General features: G+C 40.5%; 1 protein-coding gene across 2 annotated transcripts in view; it reads left to right on the top strand.

Moving 5' to 3' along the window:
* The window catches only part of FRMPD4 (FERM and PDZ domain containing 4), a 205550-nt gene that overhangs the window by 143050 nt on the left and 36612 nt on the right, over positions 1–25888 (top strand). For both annotated transcript variants that reach the window (XM_002700439.5, XM_059883901.1), the window contains exons 4-8: positions 1096–1141; positions 9832–9936; positions 12458–12565; positions 17397–17528; positions 22634–22753. In XM_002700439.5, the coding sequence (XP_002700485.3) occupies positions 1096–1141; positions 9832–9936; positions 12458–12565; positions 17397–17528; positions 22634–22753 (511 nt within the window). The remainder of the gene's footprint in view (positions 1–1095; positions 1142–9831; positions 9937–12457; positions 12566–17396; positions 17529–22633; positions 22754–25888) is intronic.

The following is a 25888-nucleotide window of genomic DNA, read 5'->3' as shown; positions in this document are numbered from 1 at the left end:
CATCCAGTTCTTGAGTTCTAGTCCTCTTTTTCCTCCCCATTGATTTCTCTTCTTCCCCACCCACACTCCCTCCATCAGGGCCCAGCCGCCACTGCTCCTGTGCAAATCACATGGTCTTCTCCAGGCAATGGGCTTATAGTGAGGGGTTGAAGAGTACTTAATGCTAGAAATGCAATTTGTCGTAACTTCTCTAAAGGAACAGCACCACAATAGATCCTGTTTCTCTTGAATCATTTGGGCAGGACGTCACAAAAGCAGGTAATTAATTACCACCTAAACTATAGAAAAAGTCAGCCCCTTCTCAACAAAATGGCAACTGACCTTTCTCCTACTGAGTATAAAAAAGGAACAAAGGGAGGAAGAAAAACTATTGCAACCTATAATAAGATTTTTCCTCAAGGGGTCAAGTTATTTGAAAGGTTTGGGTTACTTGGGGGAAATTAAATAAACCATGACATTGTATTCCGTTGTCCTGCTCTTGGCTACGCAGTGTTCACTATGGTGAACAATATTTCCCAACGAGTGCCCTTCTGAAATGTTTATCGGCTCAAGATCCTAGGCATTGTTAACTTGGCCTTAGAAAGCCACACAGCCTGGGAAGTCACATTTGCTGGGATCCTGTTTTTACATAAGAAACCTACAATGACATTTTTCTTTTCCTGATGCTGACCCTAAGAAGATAATGATGTTCAGTGAATTGATAGCATTTTAAAAAATCTACCCCCTTCCAGAAAATTGCACAGACATTTTAAGCAGCTAAAGGAAAGTCGGAAGGGGAGAATCAATTTTGAGAGACTCAGTCGATGCTTTTAAAATCCGACCTTCCTTCAGCGAGTTTTATTTTAGGGCCCTGCTGTTCAGTGTTGCAGATTATATCACCCAATATAAATCGAACAGGAGGCTTTCCACTGGGTAAACATTTGATTCTGGTTTTCTCTGTGGTCTGAAAGCTCACTTCTGAGCCTTTTGAATCTCTGCCCTGGGAGTCCAAGGAACATGCGCCAACATCACACATTTTGTTTCAAAAGAGCACCATCACTGGTAGAGCCCAGGCTCTGTGCATGTCATAAATACTTTTTTTCCTCTCTCTTACAGAAGCTGCAAAGAGTCGATACTCCTCACTGTTATTCAACCTTACCCTGTAAGTGTCCTGTGAGTAAAAGTGCCTGTGTGTGTTCTCAGATTTCCAGTCTCCTCCTCCCACTCCACTCCAGGGAATAACAGCAGAGAGAAATAGCATGCATTCATAGTACCAGTTCCAAAATCTTGATTATATGTATTTTGTACTCTATGATAGAAACCCTTCATTGGAGAGAAAAGAAAGTGATGCATTTCCCAAATATCTTGGAAATCAGCTTTTCAGTCCTATGTGCCTCTCACATCTGGAAACGACACAAAACTCAAGAATTTCCTTGTGATTCTTTTAAGTTTCCAGGTTATGAATCACAAGTCTAAAGGGAATATCTAATTGTAAGAAGTTAAAGCATGATTATTTTCCTTATCCCCATCTAAGTAATTTGGTGGGACTTTAAAGTTGAGAAATAACTGCAATATGCTGATTGCTGATATATGACCCTGGGAAGCAGATGATCAAGGTTGTGGGAGTAATTCCAGTGAGAAATAATTGTGATCTGAAGTAGAGTAATGATGGGAAGAGGTGGATGGATTTGAAAATATCTTGGACTTACACCTGATGGGCCTTAGTAAGTGGTTAGGACAAGTATGAAATTTAAAAAAGTATAAAATAATAAAGATATCATTCAAAACAACTATTTACAATAGCTAGGACATGAAAGCAACCTAGATGTCCATCGACAGGTGAGTGGATAAAGAAGCAGTGGTATATATACACAATGGAACATTACTCAGCCATATAAAGAAACACATTTGAGTCAGTTCTAATGAGGTGGATGAATATAGAGCCTATTATACAGAGTGAAGTAAGTCAGAAAGAGAAAAACAAATATTATATATTAACACATATATATGGTATCTAGCAATGGAGGCTCAGACAGAGAGAACAGACTGTGGACATGGGGTAGTGGGGAAGCAGAGGGTGGGATGAATGTGGAGAGTAGCATGGAAACACACACACTACCATATGTAAAATAGATGAGCCAGCGGGAATTTGCTGTATGACTCAGGGAGCTCAAACCAGGGCTCTGTGACAACCTAGAGGGGTGAGATGAGGTGGGAGGTGGGAGGGAGATTCAAGAGGGAGGGGATATATGTATACCTATAGCTGATTCAAATTGCTGTATGGCAGAAACCAACACAATCTTGTAAAGCAATTATCTTTCAATTAAAAATAAATAAACTTTTAAATATATACATAATTAATAACAAAGAATAATAATAATTTGGTGCAGATGTTGGACAGTTCAGTAGGTTGTCAGAAGGGTGGAGGATGATTAAAATTGTACTGCCTTGAGTTCCCATAATTTTTTTTAAAACAACTTTATCATGGTGTATTTGCATATCACAAACTTCATCCATTGTAAGTATATAATTCCGTGATCTTTATAAAGTTTATTGAGGTATGCAACTGTCACCACTACACCACTATCCAGTCTGAGAACACGTGTATCACCCCAACAGGATTCCTTATTCCCATTTACAGTGAATCCCTTTTCCTACCCTTAGTCCTGAGCAGCCACTGGTTAACTATTTATTTATTTCTATAGATTTGCCATTGCTTGTGAATTTCACACATGGGCAGTGAACTAAAAAATACCAAGTCCAATTCCTTCAGATTTTTTTCCCCAAATGTTTGTTGTGTGGCCTTCAGGTGAACAGCAGAAATTCCAACCTGCTTATACTTCTTTTTTCTTCCCCATAAAGATTTCTACATCAGTTCAAAGGCTCTGGTATTTGCCAGCCTCCATCTTCTGACAAAACTCTTCATCTCCCCTGTCATAAAATTTTCTTCCTAAGCACTATAGGCTAGGCATTTTAGGCAGGAAAAAATATGTACTCAGGTTTGTAGTAAGATCATAAGACATCAAGTTATGCCATGGGGGAACATTGCTACATATATTAAAAGCAATTTAATATTGAGTGTTACTTTTAGTACCAACTGTTTGACACAACTAGACACACACACACACAGACACAGACACACACTCTCACACACACACACACACACACACACTTGGATTTGAAATCTAAGGAGACAGTAGGATGTAAAAGCACCAAAGTTTGAGATCTAGCTCCCAACAGTATAACAGGTGACTCCCACAGCTGCTCCAATCCCAGTTTCCTCATCTATGTAAGGAGAGGGTCAGATGGCATCCCATCCAAGGGCCTTTCACATCCACTACCTCATGACCCGGTGATTCCTTCCTTAGAAAGTACAGCTCATCTGTCTTCAGATTATTTCATTTAAACCAGTAGTCACTCACACCTACTTCAGATATATCCACTCTTCTTCATTTCTCTGCAGTGAACAGATACATTTTGGTAAAGCCAATGTAAATGTCTGTCATATGGAAGTGATTGACCAACCAGAAATTCCTGGTAATACTTTGAGTTTACATTGTCTTTCCTGAATTCTCTCTCCCTACTTTATAACCCATTAGCAATGCAAGATCAAAACTATTGTACTCCAAACCAGGTTATTTTTCCAACATGGGATAGCACTTTACCCGGCACAGTAAGCCTAGAGGAGTTTTGCATAGTCTTATGGCTTTGCTTGCTGTTTTTGCCTTTTCAGTCTGCATGACTTGTTATTCATATCAATACTCATTACTATTCGTGAATCATGAAACTTACTTTTAACAGATAATCTGGAATTTTCTGGGAGTTCAGTTGGCTTCTGCTGTGCTGTATTAACATTCAGGAGTGTTGCTTGTTCTTACGGACAGCGGTTGCACCTTTCAGAGTCACTCGCTCCTGGCCAGTTATTGTAGATGCATGCTCAACTTTGACTTTCCTCTGACCAACCCTCCTTCCTCCTGAAATGCTCCTCACATACTCTACCTGCCACCTCCTCAGCCTCACCAAATCTTTCTTACCTTTCAAGTCTCAGTACAGATTCTGCATGCTACCTCAGAGTTTCTCAACATCAGCATCGTTGGGCTGGAGAATTCTCTGTTGGGACATGTGTCTAGCAGCAGCCCTGACCTCTACCCACTGAATGCCAGTAGCATGCTGTCCCAAGTGGTCACAACCAAAAATATCCCTGGGGACCAAAATCACCCCTATTTGGGAACCAATGTGTCACCTAAAGCCTTCTCTTTTTGATTCAGTCCAAAGTGGCTTTTTCCTCCTCTGAACCGAAAGAATTGAAACCTTAACGTTACTTAAATAGATACATCAAATGAAGAGAGGAGTGCAAATGAGAAAAGAGACTGCAGATTTTTACTTTTATTTTTGTGTTTGGATTTTCCTGCAAGCAAATGGCTTTTAAAACAAAAAACAGATTTTATGTATTTCCTAAACATTTTCTTGGCAACCAAAATTGACAGAAATGAAGGACCCACTAGACCAAAAGAAAGTCAATTAATTCTGCTTTTATTACAGACAAGAGAAATTAGCATTTCAATTTCTTTGCAACTTATTGGTCAGCAGTTTTTATGTTGTATTTCTTCTGCATAATAAGATCCAGTCAAGACAGAGAGCCAGTGTTTACACCTTTTGGCACACACCATGTGTTCCCAGGGCACCCCAACATGACCCAGCCATAGCAATCAACCTCCAATGAGGCTCAGGTCAATGGGGTCTGGGAGAAAACTCAGGATTCCCAAAATTCTTTGATGAGAAATAATTCTTAATGGGTTTTGCCTTCTTATTCTAAGTATTATGGAGGCCTCAGTAGCCACCATTTTTACCTTATTTCTTAGAGAAAAATCATGGAAGAGCAGAAGGAAATGCAGAAGCAGAAAAATATGTGCTGGCAATACTTTTCTTCAAAGACAACCAGAGTAAACCTTTTGCCTTATTTACTTTCAGTCTATCAGTTCAGTTCAGTAGCTCAGTCGTGTCCGACTCTTTGCGACCCTATGAATTGCAGTTGATATTATATGTACGTTTTTATTCTGCTTCGTTTACTTAGTATATCAAGCATTTTCCTGTGTCATCAAGGTTTCTATATAAGCACGATATATAGTCTGTAAAACACTACATTGAACCAAGATCCTTAACCAGCATCCATCATTAGGCCCACTGTCTCTCATATGTTTCTATTATAAATAAATCCGCAAAGAACATCTTTGTGTGTAAATCTTTATCTGTATTTAGTAACATTTCTTCAGGACTGAATTTTAGAAGAGGAATATTTGGGTTACTTGTGGATTTTATTTGTTTTCTTCTGACATACCATCTTATTCCTTTATACTGTTACCATTTTTAATTCCAGATCTTTCTTGGCCAGCTGCTCCCTTCTTTCCTTTCCATAGTTCCCAAGTCTAGAACTTTCAGAGCATCCCAATCCAACATTACCTGAGACAGTGAGTATTTAAACAGTCTCTGTAATCTCCCCTCACATAACCCCAGATCATTTGGATTGGACTAAGTTACTCTCATTTCTAGCATCCCTATGCTACCATGTTTCACCTTCCCTCTAGGCCAAAGAGCTGAGAGATCTACTTGTCTGCCTCTCACTTCCTGTCTACCTTCCACTGTGTTCCACATGCCTGAGCGAGGCTACACACCTCCTCATGGAAGCTCCTCTGTAGTAGATGCTATCAGGACCCAGAACATATCCCCTTGGCATGTGAGCATGCTGGCCCAATTTCCAACTGAAAGCACCAGGGATTCTTTGCCTGTGGGCCCTTTCACCACAGGGCCATGCTTCTGGAGCAGGCCAGTGTGCTCTATGAGCACTCCACTAGGAATTCTCACTCCCAGAAGAGCAGCCACCTCTCATCACTGATTAACAGGAGCTGGTAGATAAATACCCCAGTTCCCTCTTTCTTCAGTCAACTTCGAGGCATGTAACCTGCCTTGTTTCTCAGACCTTCCCAGCATGGTTCAACTCCAGTTGCTGACCGTGGTGCCTGACTAAACAATGAATGCTTAGTTGGCTTCCTCACCTTCCCCTGCTCACCTGCCCATGCTTCCTAGGAGCATCTCCCAAATCAGCTATCATCTTATGAATTCTGGTCCTAGGGTCTGCTTGGAAGAACTCCAGTCACCCAGTGATAACTGTAAGCTAGTTAATCTTCACTATACAAGTAGTACTTTAGAGCTACAGGAATGCAAGTTCAAGACCTTACATTTCAGCTTCAGAAAATTTATCTTATGTAATTTTATTTCAAACTAAGTCCTAGTGACTTAGAACATCTAAGAACATCGGAAGAATGTCAGCTATCTATCATGGCCATCTTTGCAACAGGGAATTTGAAAAGATGTGCAGGGGTTGATTAGAGGCCTTTTAATTGTAAAATTAATTAACAGCAGGAAAATCTGATTATTCTAAATAGTAATTATTTGTCATTTCCACCACAGGATATGAAGTGCTTTTGATCAGCACCTCCTGGTCAGCATGTTGCCAGGAATTAATTCATCAGGTTTTTGGGTGGTGCACATTGTATATTTTTTAGCCAGAGAGAAACACCTCAGTTAAAACTGTAGTCATGACTAGTTTACATACCTCATGTACCAGAAGTAACTCTAGTCAGTGGAAGAAATCATTACTTTATTGATTCACATTCAATAACCTTCAGACTTGAAGAGCTTATGTTTTTATTGTCAAAAAGTAATTTTTAGAATGTGTATCTGTTATATGAAATTGTCACAAATCCAGAACAACAACAAAATGCAACTTGTGTAGATTCTTGGTCTTTTATCCCAAGTCTATTGACTTCAAAATACGTATAAAGTAACATTTACCTTGGCTATCTAGTTTCTTTTCTGGTTTTCCTAAGTTACCAGGATTGTTATTAGGGCATGGGAAACTTTGGGTTGGCCAAAAAGTTCGTTCAATATTTTTCATAAGCTGTTATGGAAAACCCAATCAAACTTTTTGGCCAACCCAATAAATTCACGAATGGATCTCCAAGAGGTAGGCATGCATTAGCTATGAAACAACCTTCCCCTTCTTGACCAATTCTGCTCTAAGGGGCCACTTTTAAGGGCAATAACCTTATGTACTTCCATGGGACCATCACTGCATTCTAAGATTATGCAGCAAATGAGATGCATGGAAAACTACATTCTGTTAAATATACTTTTAATTGAGGCAAGGAATTATGTAGAACATTTTAGAAAAATAAGGTAAAATATTACATTTAGAAATTCAGATATATAGTGGAATAAACCTCAGCATCTGGCGCATGGAACACATGTGAAATACATCATTCCCAAACACTGCTGAGAAAGTGGGGTGTTCCCACATTCAAATATCTCATCTAATTAGCAGTGCCTGTTCTGGGTAGCTTTATTACAGCCGCTTCACTGGAGCTAAACACATTGTGCCAGTGTAAATATCCCCTGCTTAAAATCATTACCGGAAAATAATGTTTTCCCTTTAGCTAAAAAATGGCATATCAAAACTAAATGAACTCACTACTATATGATTTGTTCATTCATTATGACTAAGCTTGGCCTGTAATTATGGTACCAAAGAGAACACCTCTGTACCACGACTTCAGCTTTGCAGTAGGACTTTTAAGTCACATTGAGTATGCTGAAAGCTATTCTTTTTAGGAGCAGCCATTCAGAGATTATTTTGCAGGGTGGCAGGTGTGTTTCACTTCGTTTTGTTTTTAAAGGGCAGCCATTCCCTTTAACATCTTGCATAAATGGGGGAATTGAAATTCTGGAGGCCAAACCATCCATCCATACTGCCCTTAAGACACAAGGGAACTTTTGAAATAACAGAATTTTCTCAGCATTAAGGCAGACTCCACCCAGGAATGCACATACACATTTTATAATGAGTTTTTCCAACAATGATTTTGTTTTATTATCACAAAAAAAGCACATAACATAAATCTTCCACATTTGAGTGTACAGTTCTGTGGCATCGAGTACATTCACAATCTTGCGCACCCATTGACACTCTGGAATTCAGGGCATTTTCATCATTCCAGAAGGAAACCCCATAGCCATTAAACAGTCACTCCTCATTCTCCCCACCCTATCAGCCTCTGGCAACCACTAATCTGCTTTCTGTCTCTGGATTTTCTTATTCTGGATATTTCATGTAAGTGGAATCAAATCATAAAATATGTGGTATTTTGTGTCTGGTTTCTTTCACTTACCACGATGTTTTCAAGGTTCATCCATGTTGTAGCATGTATCAGAACTTCATGCTTTTTGTAGCTGAATAGTATTCCATTGTATGGATGTTGTTGTTTCCTTGCTAAGTTGTGTCCAACTCTTTGCAACCCCATGGACTGTTGCCTGCCAGGCTCCTCTGTCCATGGGATTTCCCATGCAAGATTACTCAGTGGGTTGCCATTTCCTCCTTCAGGGGATCTTCCTAAGTCTGCTGCATTGGTAGTCGAATTCTTTACCACTTAGCCCCAGGGAAGCCCATTGTATGGATAGACCACACCTAACTTATCCATTCCAACATATTGTTTTTAAATTGATCTCAAGTATACTTGTGTTTGAAAAAGATGGAAATATTTTTTTTTCATTTTATTTGAAATTCAAAATATGGGATACTCTTAACTGGCTTTCATGCTTTGAGATGATTGCAGTACACAGGAGGTTGAGCCTCCGTTGATTCTAGAGTTAATTGCTAGAATTCTGTACACAACATCCTCAGTCTCTTAGAACTGTATAGTATGAAGAACGTTAGATTGAACCACGTGGTATATCCAGTATTTGCAATTGTAGGATTTTAAAATTGCAATTGTATGATTCAGGCTAACTATTTACCTCTATATTAGATTCAATAGAGAATGCAGAATAAACAGGTGGTACTTGCAACATGGTAGACACCTACCATGTGAATTCCCTTCCCCTTGGGCTTCATGAAAACTGTGCAAAGAGGCTACTTTTCAGATGAAGTCCATTTCCCAAGATCATATCCTCTGAGCAGGTTTTCTCATTGTCCTTTGCATTTCTGAGGGGAGACAACTGAATCTCTCAGCCCCTCTTTCCAACGAAAGACAAAGGGCCTATAAGGTGAGGCAGAACATGAAGTTGACTTTCTACTTTTTATAATTATTTTTTATTTATTTATTTTATTGAAGTATAATCGACTTACAATGTTGTGTTAGTAATTACTGCTGTAAAGCAAAGTGATTTAGTTGACTTTCAATCCTAAATCAAGGCCTCTTTGCTACCTTGCCCAGTAAGATTATAGGATCACAGGTTACCAACAAGAGGCTGAAGCTCAGGTTTTGGACTCATAAAGCGTGGCATCTTTCATATGTGTGTGTGTACCCTTTCCTGTTCACGGTCCCATATGCCCTTAATATGCCCTAAATAACAATGAGATTATCAGTTATTTTAGAACTATCGGTGGCTCTTCTCCACTGTGTTAAAATAGATTATTAATGATCAACTTGTTATAAACTGAACATGAGATTTGGCCACCCCCTCACCTTCTATTGATACATTGCCCTCAAAGCTCTGTATTGAAGGCAGGATTTACATACTTCCACAACTGTCATTTTAAAAGATCCTTGGAAATGTGCTCTGGAAGAACATGGCATATGCTGTTTATAGTTCTGGTCTGGTGGCTAAATCAAACTTATTACTTGATGAGCATGACAGGGTTTTGATTGCATCCATCATTCATATTTAGTCTTTGAATTGGGCATGTACCAAACCCTTTTGAGCAAAAATGTTAAATATCTAGGAAGATAAAGGTAGAAAACAACTCTTACCAGGTTGACCTTATGTTACCAATAATCAGATCTTTCTTTTTTCTAGTCTCCCAAATCAGCATTTATTAGCGCTGCAAAAAAGGCAAGATTAAAGTCCAATCCAGTCAAAGTACGGTTCTCCGAGGAGGTCATCATCAATGGCCAAGTGTCGGTGAGTTGACAGTCACCTACTGGTGACTCACAGAGAGCCAATTGCCCCACTGGAATGATCAGTTCAAAATCGGTTGTTGGCTTTCACAGGGTATTGAATCTCAAGATTGTAAAGGGATTGAGAGATCGCCAGGTTGTGCCTGCTGTGTTCCTCCTCCTTCTTCATTTTTTTAAAAAAGATCTATTTATTTTATTTTATTCTTTATTTTGTGTTTTGGCTGTGCTGGGTCTTCGTTGCAGCACATGAGCTTTCTCTAGTTGAGGTGTGAGGGCTTCTCATTGTGGTGGCTTCTTTAGGTGGGGAGCATGAGCTGTAGGCCAGAGGGCTTCAGGAGTCACAGACCATGGGCTCAGTAGTTGTGGCCCCTGGGCTTAATTGTTCCTCGGCATGCAGAATCTTCCTGAACCAAGGATTGAACCAGTGTCTCCTGTGTTGCAAGGCAGATTCCTTTTATTTTTTTTAATTGTGTAAGGTGGATTCTTAACCAAACCCAGAATACATAATAGTCCATTATTTCCTTGAATGTTTCTAGGCTTAGGGACCTCACTATTTTGCAAAGGAATTCATTTGATTTGAGATCTCTGACCTCGCCTCCTGTTGAGTAGACTATGCCCCTTTGAAACTTTCACGTACTTCTCCCCATTCTGCCAACTAAGCATTCTTCCATGTGACAGCCCTTTCTATATTCTGAGAAGGGTTTCCTCTAAGTTTTTCTTATCCAAAATAAAATGTCTCTATTCTTTCAAATAATCAAAAGGGAAAGAAGTTAAAATGATGGAAAAGTCTCCTGTATTCAACCAGGACTGAGGAAATACTGCTCAGACCTCCATCAATAAGTCTTGATAGGAATCATGGCTACTCAGGCACATAATTTATCTTCAAAATGAATAATGCAACTATCAATGGCATGCTTATTTTCAGTTTTCTCCCCAGAAATAGAGCCTAGTGTTTTTAGTTTTTAGAAAGCTACCCTCCAGGGCACTCATATTTTTTGGACCTTTGAAGTGCCAGCTTTTGGTGTTGAGGTTTTGTTGTTTAAGTAAACTCACAGGGATAAAATGGCATCCATGATATACTTGCTATGGGCCACAGACTCTTCCCTGAGGGTAGTCCTGGATGTGAATTTGAAGATATAAGCCTTCAGATCCTTGGCAAGGCACTCATGGTGCAAGTGTCTTCTTGCCAAAACTTGCTGCCCTGTGTCTGTTCTGCTTGGACATAGGATATAGGACAGCTCTGGGGGTCGATCATCTCCTTCATCCACCATGGACTAACCACAGGCTTGAACATGGCAGGGACATTCAGTCTCTTGTCTGCTGCTCAGCCTTGTTACTGGCTTCCTTTCCAGTCTCCTCTTCCTCTTCTGAGTCATTGTGTGGCCTTCCTTTTGGACATGGAGCCTCACTCATTCAATGAATAAGGCAGCAGGAAAGTCATGTGTGAAACCCACAGGAGTAGAGAGGAGGAGAGGGGAGTCAGAGAAAGAAACAGGAAGTGAAAGGCCAAAGCCTGTTTCAGGCATACCTGGAAACTGAATTCTCATGGACCAACTGATGGACGTTAGCAAATCTGTGGCCATCTGGTCTCCATTTCCTCATCTGTAACAAAAGGAACTTACGCTTTCATGATTGCTGGCTTTCCCTCCATTCCTAAGACTTCCTGACCAACCACATGTTTGTGGAACTTACCCATGTTGGCTTCTTATTCCGCATTTCATCCGTCCCTACTTCCAGTTAAAGAGAATTCAAAGAAACACATTTCTTTTGTTTACTTTTGTTTGTGTTTCAAGTATCCCTTTTGACTTATTTTTAAGTTATCTGTTTGTTACAGTGTTTTATTCTTTTAACACAGTAACCTGTTCCTCATATATCCCTTGGAGTTTAAGGAACATGCCACTCATTCATGTCTGACTTTTTGTGACCTCCAGGGGATCTTCCCTGCCCAGGGACCAAACCCAGGTCTCCAGCATTGCAGGCAGATTCTTTACCAGCTGACCCACCAGGGAAGCCCAAGGAACATGTCTAAGTAGCTTAAAAATCATTTCACAAAATTACTTTAAACTCGATGCTTATTAATGTTTATGATTTGCCATCATGACTCCTGCCAACAGGCATCACGTGAAACAATATCATTTCTGGTCCTGATTCTGCTCAAGACATGTTGCTATGCTAAAATCTGGCCTTGTGGTCCCAAACATTGTGCTTTAATTACAAAGGAATTATTTCTGTTATTGTGCTTTCCAGTGGGAAGCCTTGATTTAAATTAATTTAAAATAAAGCCTCATCTGATAGGAAAAGGTCTTTCAGTTGAATCAACTGAGTTATCTGTAGCTAGAGGAGAAGATTTTCGCTATAAACAACTGAACTCAGATACCACCAGAGGGATAGTTTGGTTGGCCTTAGAAAGTTTGATTTTTTTTTTTTTTATGTTGTGATTACAATAAATTGCTGCTTCTACAAGGGGCAGAATCCTAATTCAACTGACGTGTAACTCTTTTTTTGTTTGTTTGTTTGTTAAATAGGAAACTGTTAAGGATAATTCACTTCTTTTTATGCCAAATGTCCTGAAAGTCTATCTGGAAAATGGGCAAACCAAATCATTTCGCTTTGACTCCAGCACCTCCATAAAGGTAAGAGGACCCACTGAACTCTGTACCTGGAGACTACCAGGTATCACATGAAAGTCCCACTGTGAGTTTTGTGTGGGCAGCTTCATTTAGAATTATCTGTTTATATCTGAGATTGTCTTGGTTGTTTCCAAATACAGTAGTGTGTGAATACTTAAATACAGACCCAAACAAAAAATTTAAATGAAGAAGGTTCTGCTCTGTGTTGCAAACCAATATAATATGCTATCAGTCATGAAATACTAGGACTAGTCATTTTAATGCAACTGAAAATTAATTAAAATAGTGTGACTGTCACCAAGAAGCCTTGGCACCCTGCCCAAAGCCAGCATGATTTCTCAGCCATGTCAGCCACAGAGAAGATTAAGATGTTAGCTGTTAATTAAATGCCTGCTAGTTTAGTGTCCAGCAAAAATAAGGGATAGAATAATGTAAAGATAACATTTACTTTGAATTGCTGTAACCAATTTCATGAAAACGATACATAAAAAGGCAGAAGTGAGTCGTGCTTTTAGGGCAGGTGTGAAAAGAGGAGTCACAGAGCAATCCTCTTATTTCAGAACCATAGGTGAGTTCCCCCTAATGGGGATTATTACAAAGCGTATGGATTCTTTTCCCCTATGTTTCCTTCCTGGGGGAAAAAAGTGCATATTCACTATTTTATTGAGCAAAAGTGTGTTCAGAAATTGATTCCTCCCTAATGTTCCATCAGCCTAAATTAGGCTTTCTTCAAATGACACAATAAAAAAGATTTTATTGAGGTAAAAATAAAAAGTACCTAGTGATGAGCTGTATCATAATGTATCAAGAGAATATACACTTTGTATTGAAAATGTCTATCAATAGTCAGCCTCTAATTCTCATTATTTTTTTTTAATTAATCAGCATAGACCTTATGAGTGGAATCACTTCTGCCAAGGCCAACTTGCCGTGCGTTCTTATTGCTATGCTACCACAAGCAGCTTGTTCTGAATTGCTTTAAATAGGTAGTGATTTAGCAGGTAATAGAGCAGACAATATTAGATTGATGATGGAGCATTTAAATCACCCTTAAATCATTGCAGATGAAATATTAACTTCCTTTGTATAAGACTGCTAATTTTAAGTGGTGATGACTGAAAAAGTCCTTTTCCTTTTTTTCCTTCTCAAAATCAATTTATGGGGAGATGTAACTCCAATTATTGATCAAGTAACTTAGAGGTCAGCAAACTTTTCCTGGAAAGGACCACAGAGTGAATATTTTAAGCTCTGTGGGCCAGCTGTTCTCTGCTGCAACTACTTGACTCAGTTGTTGTGCCATGAAAGCAGCCAGAGACAGGTAGGTTCAGAAGGTCACTCAAAGGACTTACAGAATGCAGCCAATTGGTATACTCACAGTTACAGTTTATTACAGCGGAAGCCTACACATAAGAATCAACAAGGGGAGAAGGTGCCCAGGGCAGCAGAGAGCTTGCAGCCATACTCCCCCAATGAAGTTGTGCCAGCAATGCTTATTTCTCCCGGCACTGACCTATGACAACACGCACAGAGTTCTGCCAACCGGGGAAGCTTGCCCAAGCCTTGATGGTCAGAAATTTTATTGGGGATTGGCCACTTAAACACAGCTGCCCACCTGTGTAGCTGACCTTAGTACCCTGACCCTCCAGAGATAAGCTGATAGCACATGACTCAAGGCCCTCACCATAAATCCCATTTATAAATCCCATACCCATAAATCCCCACCATAAATCCCATAGACTATCCATTATAGCCCAAGACTCCCCAATGAACAAAAACACCCCTATCAAGCAGGACCTGCCAAGAGCTTAAAAGTTACCTCCCAAGAGCCAGGGGCAAAGAAGCAAACCTTTCTTTAGTCAAGACTAATCTTTTACTACACAGATAATAATATGTAAATAAATGGCCATGGCTAGATTTGAAATGAAAGGGCCAGGCTCTAGTTTGAAGACCCCCGACCTAACTCCAAAGAGACACTCCCTCTGATATTGTGTCTTGTTCTATGATACCAACTGGTCAGAAAAGCTCCTTGCCATTGGACCCCTTACCCATCTGAAGATATGGGTGAAGATTTGAATGCATTTCTTAACTGAAATAAATCTAAATTTAAAAGAGAGCCCTAAAAAAAGAGAGAGATCCCTGTTGTTAATTCCTTCTGGCCTCTTTATTATAGGAAGCCACCCCAGACGAAGTTTGATTTCCCTGAGAATGGCAGATGACAGTGAGAAGATGGGGAGCAATGTGAAGAATTCACATCAAATTAAAGTTATCTTAGCTTGTGCCTAATAGCCTTATTATCACAATAGATGCAGACTGGTAGGCATAAAGTGGAAATAGTATAGGTATGAAAGGGATATGACACTGTTTAAGAAAAATTGCCAAAATTCTTGCTTACAGATTCACAATAGGGTAATGTTATTGCTATCACATGTCCTTCCCGGTGATTCAGGAAAATGTTTTATAAAGGATGTGTTGCCACACAGAGGCTGGTTTTGTTTTTTTCTGAGGCTTGAACAAAAATTCTGAAAGAGAATCCCTTTATGAAATTCAGTATAGTCATGCAATTTCTGTTGAATGATTTTTTTTTCCTGGTGAGTAGTTATGGGGATCTTTGTTTTAAAGGACCCTGAGGAAATTTAAAAAGATCCACAGAGAAAAATCAAAACCTCAAAAAAGATCAATTAAAAAAATTTTTTTTTCTCTATGGCAGGGTTTCTCTCTCTTGACATTGGCGATACTTTGGATCAGATAATTCCTTTCATGTTAATAGCATCCCCAACCCCAGTGTGACAACCAAAAGTATCTCCAGATATTGCCAAATGTTGCTGTGGGGCAAAATTTCTCTGGGTGGAAAACCACTGCTCTATGGGATTTTCAGCATCTGAGTATTAATTATATTTGAAGAGAGATCACTTACTAGTTTTCAAGTACATGAAAAAGTAATGGTTGACGACATTTGTTTGCATTGCAGTACACTTGTGCTTGTGCATAGAACACCTTTCTGATCATAAGTGTTTAATCATATAAAGGATTACTGACACAGCTTGTTCATTCTACCCTCCTCAGAGATTTAAAATAGAAGCTGATATACGTATATTGTTACATCGATGAAAATAATAAACAATCAAAAATCGGAATAGAAAACAGTTTTATTTGAGGCAAACTGAGGACTATAGACCTGAAGCCAGCTTCCCAGAATGCTTTAGGAAAAGCATGGTTTTCAGCACAGTTTTATATCTTGTCAGAAAAAAAGAAGATTAAACAGGTCAGCATACATTGCTTCAGGATTTCAAAACAAACCCAGACCAGCATGTACACAACGAGTCAATCTGGCCTTGGCACCCAGGTAGGGAGTCCTATCATCAAAGAAAGACCAGCATTGGCATCCCAGAAAAGGATACATTTCATCTTTATTTTTAACCTGGGAATTCATGACTTCTGGTCAATGGGCCCTTTACTTTAATAATTAAAGCAGGTGCACAATGTTTGATAGGCCACAGACAGACTGTTCGAGTTAGCAAAATTCAGGTTAACTCATGCATAAGTTGGAATGACTTCCCAAGACCTCATTATGTGAAAATTTCTTTTATCAACTTGATACCCTAACTGTGTGCCAAGCAGTGCTGTAATCAGTGCTGTCTATGTATGAACTCGTGTAATCCTGCTACCTGTTCTGCAGCAGGTATCTTTATGATCCCTGGTTGACAGACAGGGACACTAAGGTACCTCAAAGTGAAGTAACAGACCCTAAGCTGCCAGCAGATACAGAAGAGAACCAGGGTAGAAACCCGACTGTTTGCAGAACCCGTTTCCTTACTACCCGTTTCCTTTCCACCACCATGTGCCCTTACAGAGGGGTTGGCAAGCTTTTTCTTTTTTCTGTAAAGAGCCAGATAGATAGCAGATATTTTGGGCTTCCCAGGCCACACAGTCTCCGTTGCCACCAGTTTCAGGTCTGCCCAGGCAGAGCACGAAAGCAGCCCATACATAAAGAGATGAGCGAGACTGGGTTCCAGCAAAACTTATTTTATAGAAACAGGTGGTGGGCTGGATTTGGCCTGCAGGCCAAGCCCTGGGGTAGACCGCTTTCAGGGGTGGTTCAGTTGCCTCCCCATTTAGAATGAGGGTGTCTGAGCCAACTTCACTGCACAATCTGTGGCCGGGCTCTCTAAGACCTTAGGTGATAGGTAAAATCCTCTTCCAGCCGTGCACCTGACTGCCTCTCCGTGTCTGAAGTCCATAAAGAATTGGGGTGGGGGCTGGCCAGGAAAAGGTCAAACAGAGAAAGAAGGCCCGTATCTGTATCTTTCGGGGGGTCTTTGGAGCATCAAGCTTAAGAATCAGTCAAACGTACAAAATGGAAAAATCAGCCTATTTGTATACTTTTCAGTCATGGTAAACTCCTTGGCTATCTTGACTACTAACTCCAGAGGGTACCTGGATTGGTTTTTAATTGAAGTAGAATTGATGTACAATCTTGTGTTAGTTTCAGGAGTACAGTACTGTGATTCACTTATATAGAGAAATATAGATATGTATATTTCTATGTATATTGTTTTTCAGATTCTTTTCCCTTAGAGATAAGTACAAAATACTGAACAGAGTTCCCTGTGCTACACACTAGGTCCTTGTTGGTTATCTATTTTATATATAGTAGGGTGCATAGGTTAATTGCAATCTCTTAATTTATTCCTCCCCCCTCTCCCCTTTGATCACCACAAGTTTGTTTTCTATGTCTGCGGGTCTGCTTCTGTTTTGCATATAAGGTCATTTACATGTGGAATCTAAAAGGACTACCTTGATTTTGATCACATATCTTCAATGTTTCCTCTGTAAGGATGTCATCTTAACCCTTCAAGAGAAGCTCTCCATCAAAGGCATCGAACATTTCTCCCTCATGCTGGAGCAGAGGACGGAAGGGGCTGGAACAAAGCTGCTTTTGCTTCATGAACAGGAGACCCTAACTCAGGTGCGTGAATGCTGCCTGTGGTCCACGCTGCCCGGCCGAACAGAGGCCGCCCAGCCCCGAGCTCCCTTGTCCTTGAATCTTTTCAGCGCCTTCCCCACAGCCCTGGGCAGCCCCACTAAAGGAAGTGCTGGCATTCATAATGGATTTTACACCTCAAGGTGATGTTTCCCTTTTTGTCAATTTTTCATAGACTGTCAGTTGCTCTCACAAGCAGAGTTGTCAAAGGCTCAGCAGTGACTCACTGGGGGCGGTGGCTCTGCAGAAATATATGTTATGTGATGGTAATGACTTATTCACCTATTCCGATAATTGATCTCTGCTGCTGCTGCTACTGCTAAGTCGCTTCAGTCGTGTCCGACTCTGTGCGACCCCATAGACGGCAGCCCACCAGGCTCTCCCGTCCCTGGGATTCTCCAGGCAAGAACACTGGAGTGGGTTGCCATTTCCTTCTCCACTGCGTGAAAGTGAAAAGTGAAAGTGAAGTCGCTCAGTCGTGTCCGACTCTTAGCGACCCCAGGGACTGCAGCCTACCAGGCTCCTCCATCCATGGGATTTTCTAGGCAAGAATACTGGAGTGGCTAATTGATCTCTAGAAACTATTAAAAGAAATGCTTTCTGAGATTATTTAAATGAAGCCCAAATCATATTTCGTTCTTTTAAGTTCCGAGTGCCTACCTCGGAGTTTTTTTTTTTTTTTTTTGGAAGCCTGAAATCCCTGACCCAGTCCTGCCCACTATAAATATGTGACCCACCAATGTGTCCCTGGTGGCTCAGGGGGCTTCCCTGGTGGCTCAGATGGTAAAGCGTCTGCCTGCAATGCGGGAGACCCAGGTTTGATCCCTGGATCAGGAAGATCCCCCTGAGAAGGAAATGGCAACCCACTCTAATACTCTTGCCTGGAAAATTCCATGGATGGAGGAGCCTGGTGGGCTACAGTCCATGGGTCTCAAAGAGTTGGACATGACTGAGTGACTTCACTTTTCAATGTGTCCCAGCTCCTGGTCACCAAGGTGCCACCCCCACCTGTTAGCTGGGGAGCCAGGCAGGCTGCTTTGCTGCTAAACTCAGCACAGCGCCATGACTTTCCCTGTGATTCCACACAGGCGTGGTCTTTGTTGGATGTACAAGGGATTTCACCAATTTTCTCTTATGTAGGAGAGTTCAATGAAGAGGGGACTTTTTGGACAGGGGTGTGAGCAGACACCAGGAGAGGCAGGCAGTCAAGTCACCCCCACATGGATGGAGTAGCAAAAAGTGTCATCACGCTTAGTTGATTTTTGGTTGTCACACAATTAAAAGCCACACATCAGGACCTGGAGTTATCCTCAACTCTTTCGATTTAGTAAAACTTAATGTGATGACTTTCTTACAAAGTCAGTATTTGTGTTCATTTATATTCTTCTCTCTAAACTTGACCTTTTTTTTTATCTACCTGTTGATATTTTAAATCTCATCTAATTGTTTATTATTGTTTGTTATTATACCAAAACACGCTTGGAACCAGATGACTTCTTTATTCGTTATAGGGGAATGACATCTGTCATTATAGGGGAACAACTCCTGATATATTCATCATTATAGGGGAATGATCCCTGATATATTCATCGTTATTGGGTAATGACCCTTGATATATTCACTGTATAGGGGACCGACCCCTGATATACAGAACCCCACATGTGAAAGGCCAGTGTTTTGTTGAGTTCCCCCATAAGCCAACCTTTAGACAAGGATTTAGACTCCAGTGGTTTATTTGGGAGGCGACACTGGGAAATAATGGGAGAGGAATAGGAGGGGAAATGGATAAGGGGCTGCCACTAAAGAATGTTTTCAAGCCAGTTCCCACTGTGGACAGCTGGAGCTCAGTCCCACTGGGGACACTGGGAACCAGTAGAGAGCACACCTCAGAGGTATCCCCCTCAAGGGGAAAGGGGACTGGGGTTTTGTCTGCTAACATCCTGTCCATAATTGGGGGTGGGCTTCTCCCAAGGACAGCTACTCCCTGGCTGTTCTGGTTTGCCCTGGACTGACAGATGGTCACAGGTGTTTGCAGTACCAGCCTTCACCCTGGAGCAGTAAATGCCAAAGGGATGTGGGCGGACAGCCAGTTACTATGAGTCTAATGGAAACCTCCCACAACTTTTTGATATTTCTGCCTTCCCCCAGAACTTCCATCTACCACCTAGAGATTCTTTCAAAAATCTCTTCTGATGCTAGTTAATCATAACTTCTCATTCCAGGTTGATTTCCAATTTTTAAATTCCTCTTAAAACATTAGAAGGAAACAAAAACCCTCTAACGATGATTCTTCCCTTATCTTTCTAAAAGAGGCTTTGTTTTGTCTTTCATCAGAACTAATAACAAAGTGCTGAAACTTGAATATTCTCTCTAGACAGAAAATTGGTAGTGTAAATATCCTGAAACAAATTGGCTATATGCCTTTGAATTCAATACATATGAAAACTTGACCCATAAAATATTTATAGGCATGACAGAAAGGAGGAGTAAGTATAAGAAATATGTCCAATAACAAAAATTGTTTTAAAACATTTACCTGTGATGAAAACCCCCAAGGAACTGCTAAGCAACTCTACCTGAGTTTTTAGCAGTTTGACACTAAACTTCTATCTAGAAAATAATATTGTTATTTACATACTACCTAAAATTTCCAAGAATTGGGGTTTTTGCTTGTTTTAGAGACTGTAACTCTTATGGACTGCCATTTTTAATGAGTCTAAAGCATGTTTTTGCATTCCATTCATTTATTTCCCACACAACTGAGCGACTTCACTTTCACTTTTTACTTTCATGCATTGGAGAAGGAAATGGCAACCCACTCCAGTACTCTTGCCTGGAAAATCCCATGGACTGAGGAGCCTGGTGGGCTGCAGTCCATGGGGTCGCTAAGAGTTGGACATGACTGAAGCGACTTAGCAGCAGCATTTATTTCTCAAAACTAGTATAACCTACTACTGATAAAAATAGACTCAAGGTGGCTTATGGAAAATTCAGCACAGATTGTGAAAAGTGAGACTGTTAGTCACTCAGTCGTGTCCGACTCTTTGTGACCCCATGGACAGTAGTTTGCCAAGCTCTTCTGTCCAAGGGATGCTCCAGGCAAGAATACTGGAGTGGGTTGTCATTTCCTTCTCCGGGGGATCTTCCCGACCCAGGGATCAAACCCCAGTCTCCGCCACTAATTAAAGGAGCCAGAGATACGATGACCCCTGACTTTCTAACATCAGAGCGGATCTTCTGGCAAACCCCCTGTGACGTCACTGTTACATGCAACAGCAGCCCTGCCAGCACCCAGCTCTCTTAGGGTCCCACATATCCTCCATCCTGGTTTGCTTTATGATCAGCCAGTGATGACCAGCCTAGAGCTTATGGGCTCCTGAGTTCGCTCAGTTTTGCAATCCTGCCCACAGCTGGAAAGCCGGTTCTCAGGATGCCCAGTGTACCTTTACATGTGGAATGTTTTTCCTTTGAAATTCTTCTGTATAGCACAGTCAGCGATGTAAATTCTCAGAGTGTATGTGAGTGTGTGCGTATGGAAGCCAGGGACTCAAGAAAGCTGTTATTAATACTATTTTTCTTTTGAACATGTTTTTCTTTTTCTTTTCTTTCTTTTTTTTTTTTTGGCTTCACCACATGGCTTGCAGGATCTCAATTCCCTGACAGGGACTGAACTCACGCAATGGCAGTGAAAGCCAGGAAACTCCCTATTTTGAACTTTTATTTATTTATTTACTTTTTGTCCGCTCTGCACAGCATGCCCCACCTTAGTTCCTCTAAGGAAATTGAACCCATGCCCCCCTGTAGTGGAAGCACAGAGTTGTAACCACTGGACCATCAAGGAAATCCCCATCATATTTTGAACTTTTAAACAGCAGTTCACAGACATTTTTTTTTTTTTGCCAGATTTTTCTGCTGCAGAAAAGTAGTTACAAGTGCATGAAACTGCGTGCAAGTGCATGAAACTGCATGCCAGTGCATCAAAACGGACACCCAGATGCACAAAGCTGCAAGTCGAACAACTGTGTGGGTTCGTGCTGCACGCTTTTAGTTTCATTGCACTGACCTCCTCTTTAAGGGAAGTTAAATTTACATTCTTTTTTTAAATATTTTTTTATTCTATTTTTTACCTGTTTTCTTGAAGTCCAGTGTCTTTCATTCATTCAGCTGTATGTGAACCACCTACTATCCATTGACTGATTCCCTTTTGTTACAGAAAGAATTAAGAAACTAAGACCTAGTAGGTGTCACACACTATGCTGGGGGAAAGGAAAGCAACTCAAAAGGATCCACGGTCCTTAACCCTGAAGGACCTATGGTATATTCTCAGCCCCTTTGAACAATCTGAACAAATCATGAGAGTAGAAATTGGGGTAGTTTTGGAAACTTGTGGACTCCAGATTTAGTGACTGGGCCAGTACGATTGTCCCCCAGCCTTTCAGTTTGATGTCATGCAGGTTGTCACTGTCACGTTTTCACTGCTACCGTCATGCTAGAGTCCAAGGGAGAAAGCCATGACAGTGGTATGCAGTAATAAACAGTAGTGGACCGTCTCTGCACTTTTCCCCCAGGGCTCCTTTTGCGCCCTGCCCCCAGCCTCCCTTGAGTGTGTGACTGTCACTTATAACAGCCAGCATCTTCAGAGGACTGCCCTCAGACAGCTGGCACCCATCCTGTACATACCTGGAAATTCACATCCCCCTGGGAGAGGCCAAAACCAGTGACTTATCTGTGCACCCAGGGGATCCATGGGGTAAGTTTCCCACCAGAATCTCCCCGGGACACCCCACAGCCATCTCTGCTGGGCTGACCTGAGCTGGTTCCTCTGCTGTCTGACATCCTTCCTCTCCTCCCTCACTGGCCTCTCCTGGGAACAGTTCCTTTTTGAAGTCACTCATTTCAGGGACTGCTGTGGGGGAACATGACCTAAGTCACAGGTATGTGCAGTTTTCAGGGAATGAGTATGGATGATAGATACTAAAATAACCTCAACCACTTCCTTCTTCAGTGTCCAGAGAAAGCTGCCTTTGCTTCTGGCCCACAGACCTTTCTGCCAGCCCTGAAGGAGTCTTATCATTGGTCTGTTCTTCTAGGTCACCCAGAGGCCCAGCTCCCATAAGATGAGATGTCTTTTCCGAATCAGCTTTGTCCCAAAGGATCCAATTGACCTTTTAAGGCGAGATCCAGTTGCTTTTGAGTATCTGTATGTTCAGGTATGTGATAACTGGGACATGTTTCATACTAACATTGTGGGATGAATAAACTGTGGGGTTTTCCTCCCTGAATTCTTTCATTTGGGATCTTCTTTCTCTTCGTCCCTCACCTCCCCCAAGCTTAATGTATTATAAAAGGATTCCATGGTGCTTTGATTTTAAATTGAAGTATAGTTGATTTACAATATCATGTTTCAGGTGTACAGCACAGCGATTCAGTTATATATATATTTATATTTATATTTATATATATATATATATAAAGTATATATATACTTTTTCAGATTCTCTTGCTTTATAGGTTATTATAAAATATTGAGTAAAGTTCCATGGTGCTTTTTAAATTTTCACTTGATTTTGATTTCATCCTTGTGAAAAAGTGGCAAGAGTAGTAGATGAACTCTTTCATATCCATCACCTAGATTCACCAGTTATTCCCATTATACCACATTACTCTATCTTCAGTGTGTGCACACATTCTCCTCGCCCCCCACCACACACAATATTTTTTCTGAACCATATGAATGTCAGTTACTAAAACCATACTCATTTACCCCAAAATATGTCAGTGTATTTTGTAGTAACAAGGACATTTTCCAATATAATCATTACACAATTAACCAAATAAGCAAATGTGACACTGATACATTTCCATTATGTGATCTACAGTTTATATCCAAAGTTTGCCCATTGTCCTAAAACTGTCCTCTATATCCATTTTTTCTAGAGTAGAATCCACTCCAGGATCTCATTTTGTATTTAGTTGGCATGCCACTTTAGTCTCCTTCAATCTGGAGCATGCCTTACCTCAGCCTTTCTTTAATTTCCCCAACCTTGACAGTTTTGCAGAATGCTGATCAGTTATTTTGTAGAAATCTCTCAGTTTTGGTTTCTCTGATGTTTTCTCGTGATTAGATGGGGCTCTGCACTGGGGGCAGAAAAGCAACACAAGTGACCCCGTGCCCTCTGTAGTGCATTGTGTCAGGAAGCACATGGTATCGTTCTGTCCCCTTTGTGGTAAGGTTCACACTGACTCTTTTTTTTTTTCTAGGAAGTTTTACACATTGACTCTTGTCAACATAAACATTAAATAATGTTTTCCAGAAATTACTACTTTCCCTTTTCTAGTTAATAAGTAATTTGCAGAAAGTCACTTTGCAACTCCCTTTTTATCGTTTCACCTGTTCATTTCAGTATTCATTGATGATGCTTGCCCAAATAATAATATTATTATTGTAATGGTTGAAAATGATTTGCCTAATTCCATTATTTCTTCTTCAGTTATTCATTGGCATTCTTCTGTAAGAATTCCCTTCTCTTTTATTTACGTATTTTGTTCATTCATTTATTTAGTGTTTAGATTGTTCTAAAACATCATGATATTCATTGTAGTAGAATTACTAATTTCAAGGCAGTAAAACTTTAAGAACATAGTATGTTTTGCAGTCTCTGTCTGATACTGGGATATAATTTTTAAAAAATAAGGCTTCTGGAAATGAGAATCTTTGCTAGTTTGTCCCAAAGGGAATTGATCCACTTGATATTTAGGCAGTATTCCTATATTTCTCTATAACCGCTTCCCATTACTCTTAAATTCCCAATATAATCACATTAAACAGTAAGAACCCACTTACCTAATACTTAAGCATCTACATTAGAATTACACAAAGAGGTTGTAAACCTTAATGTAACCTTCCCCCACAGAAATAGGAGGCAAAAAAATGCTGCTCTCTTTGGCTAGGGGATATCTGTTAAGTCAAAGGTTGCTGGAGCCCTAAGTAAGAAATAAAAAGCAAAGAATGTAGGAAAAAGAAAAGAAATATTCCTTTACTCTGGGTAGTTGATAAATTGGTATTTTTTTTTTTTACTATTCTCAGTATTTTCTTGTACATTGCAAAGCTTTTGTGATCTTTTTTTTTTTATATATAGAGACCTGTAATCGACATAAATACTTAAGTGGTAGGGGTTTTAGGACAATATTGCTTTAAAAAGTTGGGTATGAAAAGAAAATAGAAGTTGGCATAGAGATGTAAAAAAGATAAATGTCAGAGGTTAGGAATAATGACATGAATTAAGTAGCAATAAGCCCTAGAGAGCAGAAATTAAGTGGGAGGAGAAAAGCAGAACATACTGGAACATTTCAACCAACGAGAGCACTCAGGCAAAGGCCTGTTAAATGTTTCCCACCTCTTTGGAGGAGACTGTGGTATTTAGAGCTCAGTAGGATGTTTACTGTTCATGTAGATAACCTGAAATCGTCAGGAAAAGGAAGTCCTACTCCAAATAGAGAGATGTGCGGTGCACTTCACTCCATTTTCTACCCAGAACAATGAACCGCCATGAGTTTGGCTTCCTTAAATGTTAAACTTTGGTTCCCTGGACCCCTCAACAATATCCTCTCTTCCCCAAAGGCCAGGTAACCCAGACCTGACTGCATGGGACAGCCTGATTCTCAGCTGACCTGTTACTGCATCTTCCCCATATTCCTACTGAGAACCGACCCAGGGCTCTGCCACTGCAACTCACATCCCATATACTATGTTTTAAGCTTATTAGTTGCAAATACATAGTTACAGGTGCCTATCAGTACATGGCTGTAGAACACGATATGCATTCAGTTGTCATTCTCTAATTATATACTCATCCCATTAACAAGATGATGCTTTAAAACCATTTACTCGGCGTCTGTTTTAAACATCACAAATTTATTGCATTTCTAAAAGAAGAACACAGTTGTGTTTGTTTTGGGGAGGGGAGACCTTTTAAGTACCCCGGGAGTACTGCTAAGCATGGTTCTATTTAAGTCTGTTTGCTCAAATTGAATGCAGTTCATGGAGATCTTTCTTATTTCAATGATACATCCTTTATACCTGTGGAGCTGTCCTGAGAACAGGAAAACCTGCTGGGACTCTTGCCCTGGGACTAGCTGAAGACTGAAGATATTTCTGCTTTCTTACCTTGAGTGTTGCTTGGCTGGTGGACTAGCTACTCCTTCAAGGAGTAGCCAGTGATGGGTAGCAGGGCAGGGGTGGGGGCGGGGACCATGTTATGGTGGGTGATAGAGACCAAAATTAATCTATCATCATCTCATTTATCCTTCACTGAGAACAGGAAATGAAAATTTCTTGGATTCAG

The sequence above is a fragment of the Bos taurus genome, chromosome X (genome assembly GCF_002263795.3).
Source record: "Bos taurus isolate L1 Dominette 01449 registration number 42190680 breed Hereford chromosome X, ARS-UCD2.0, whole genome shotgun sequence".
Taxonomy (NCBI): Eukaryota; Metazoa; Chordata; class Mammalia; order Artiodactyla; family Bovidae; genus Bos; species Bos taurus.
This window is presented reverse-complemented; position numbering and strand designations above follow the sequence as displayed.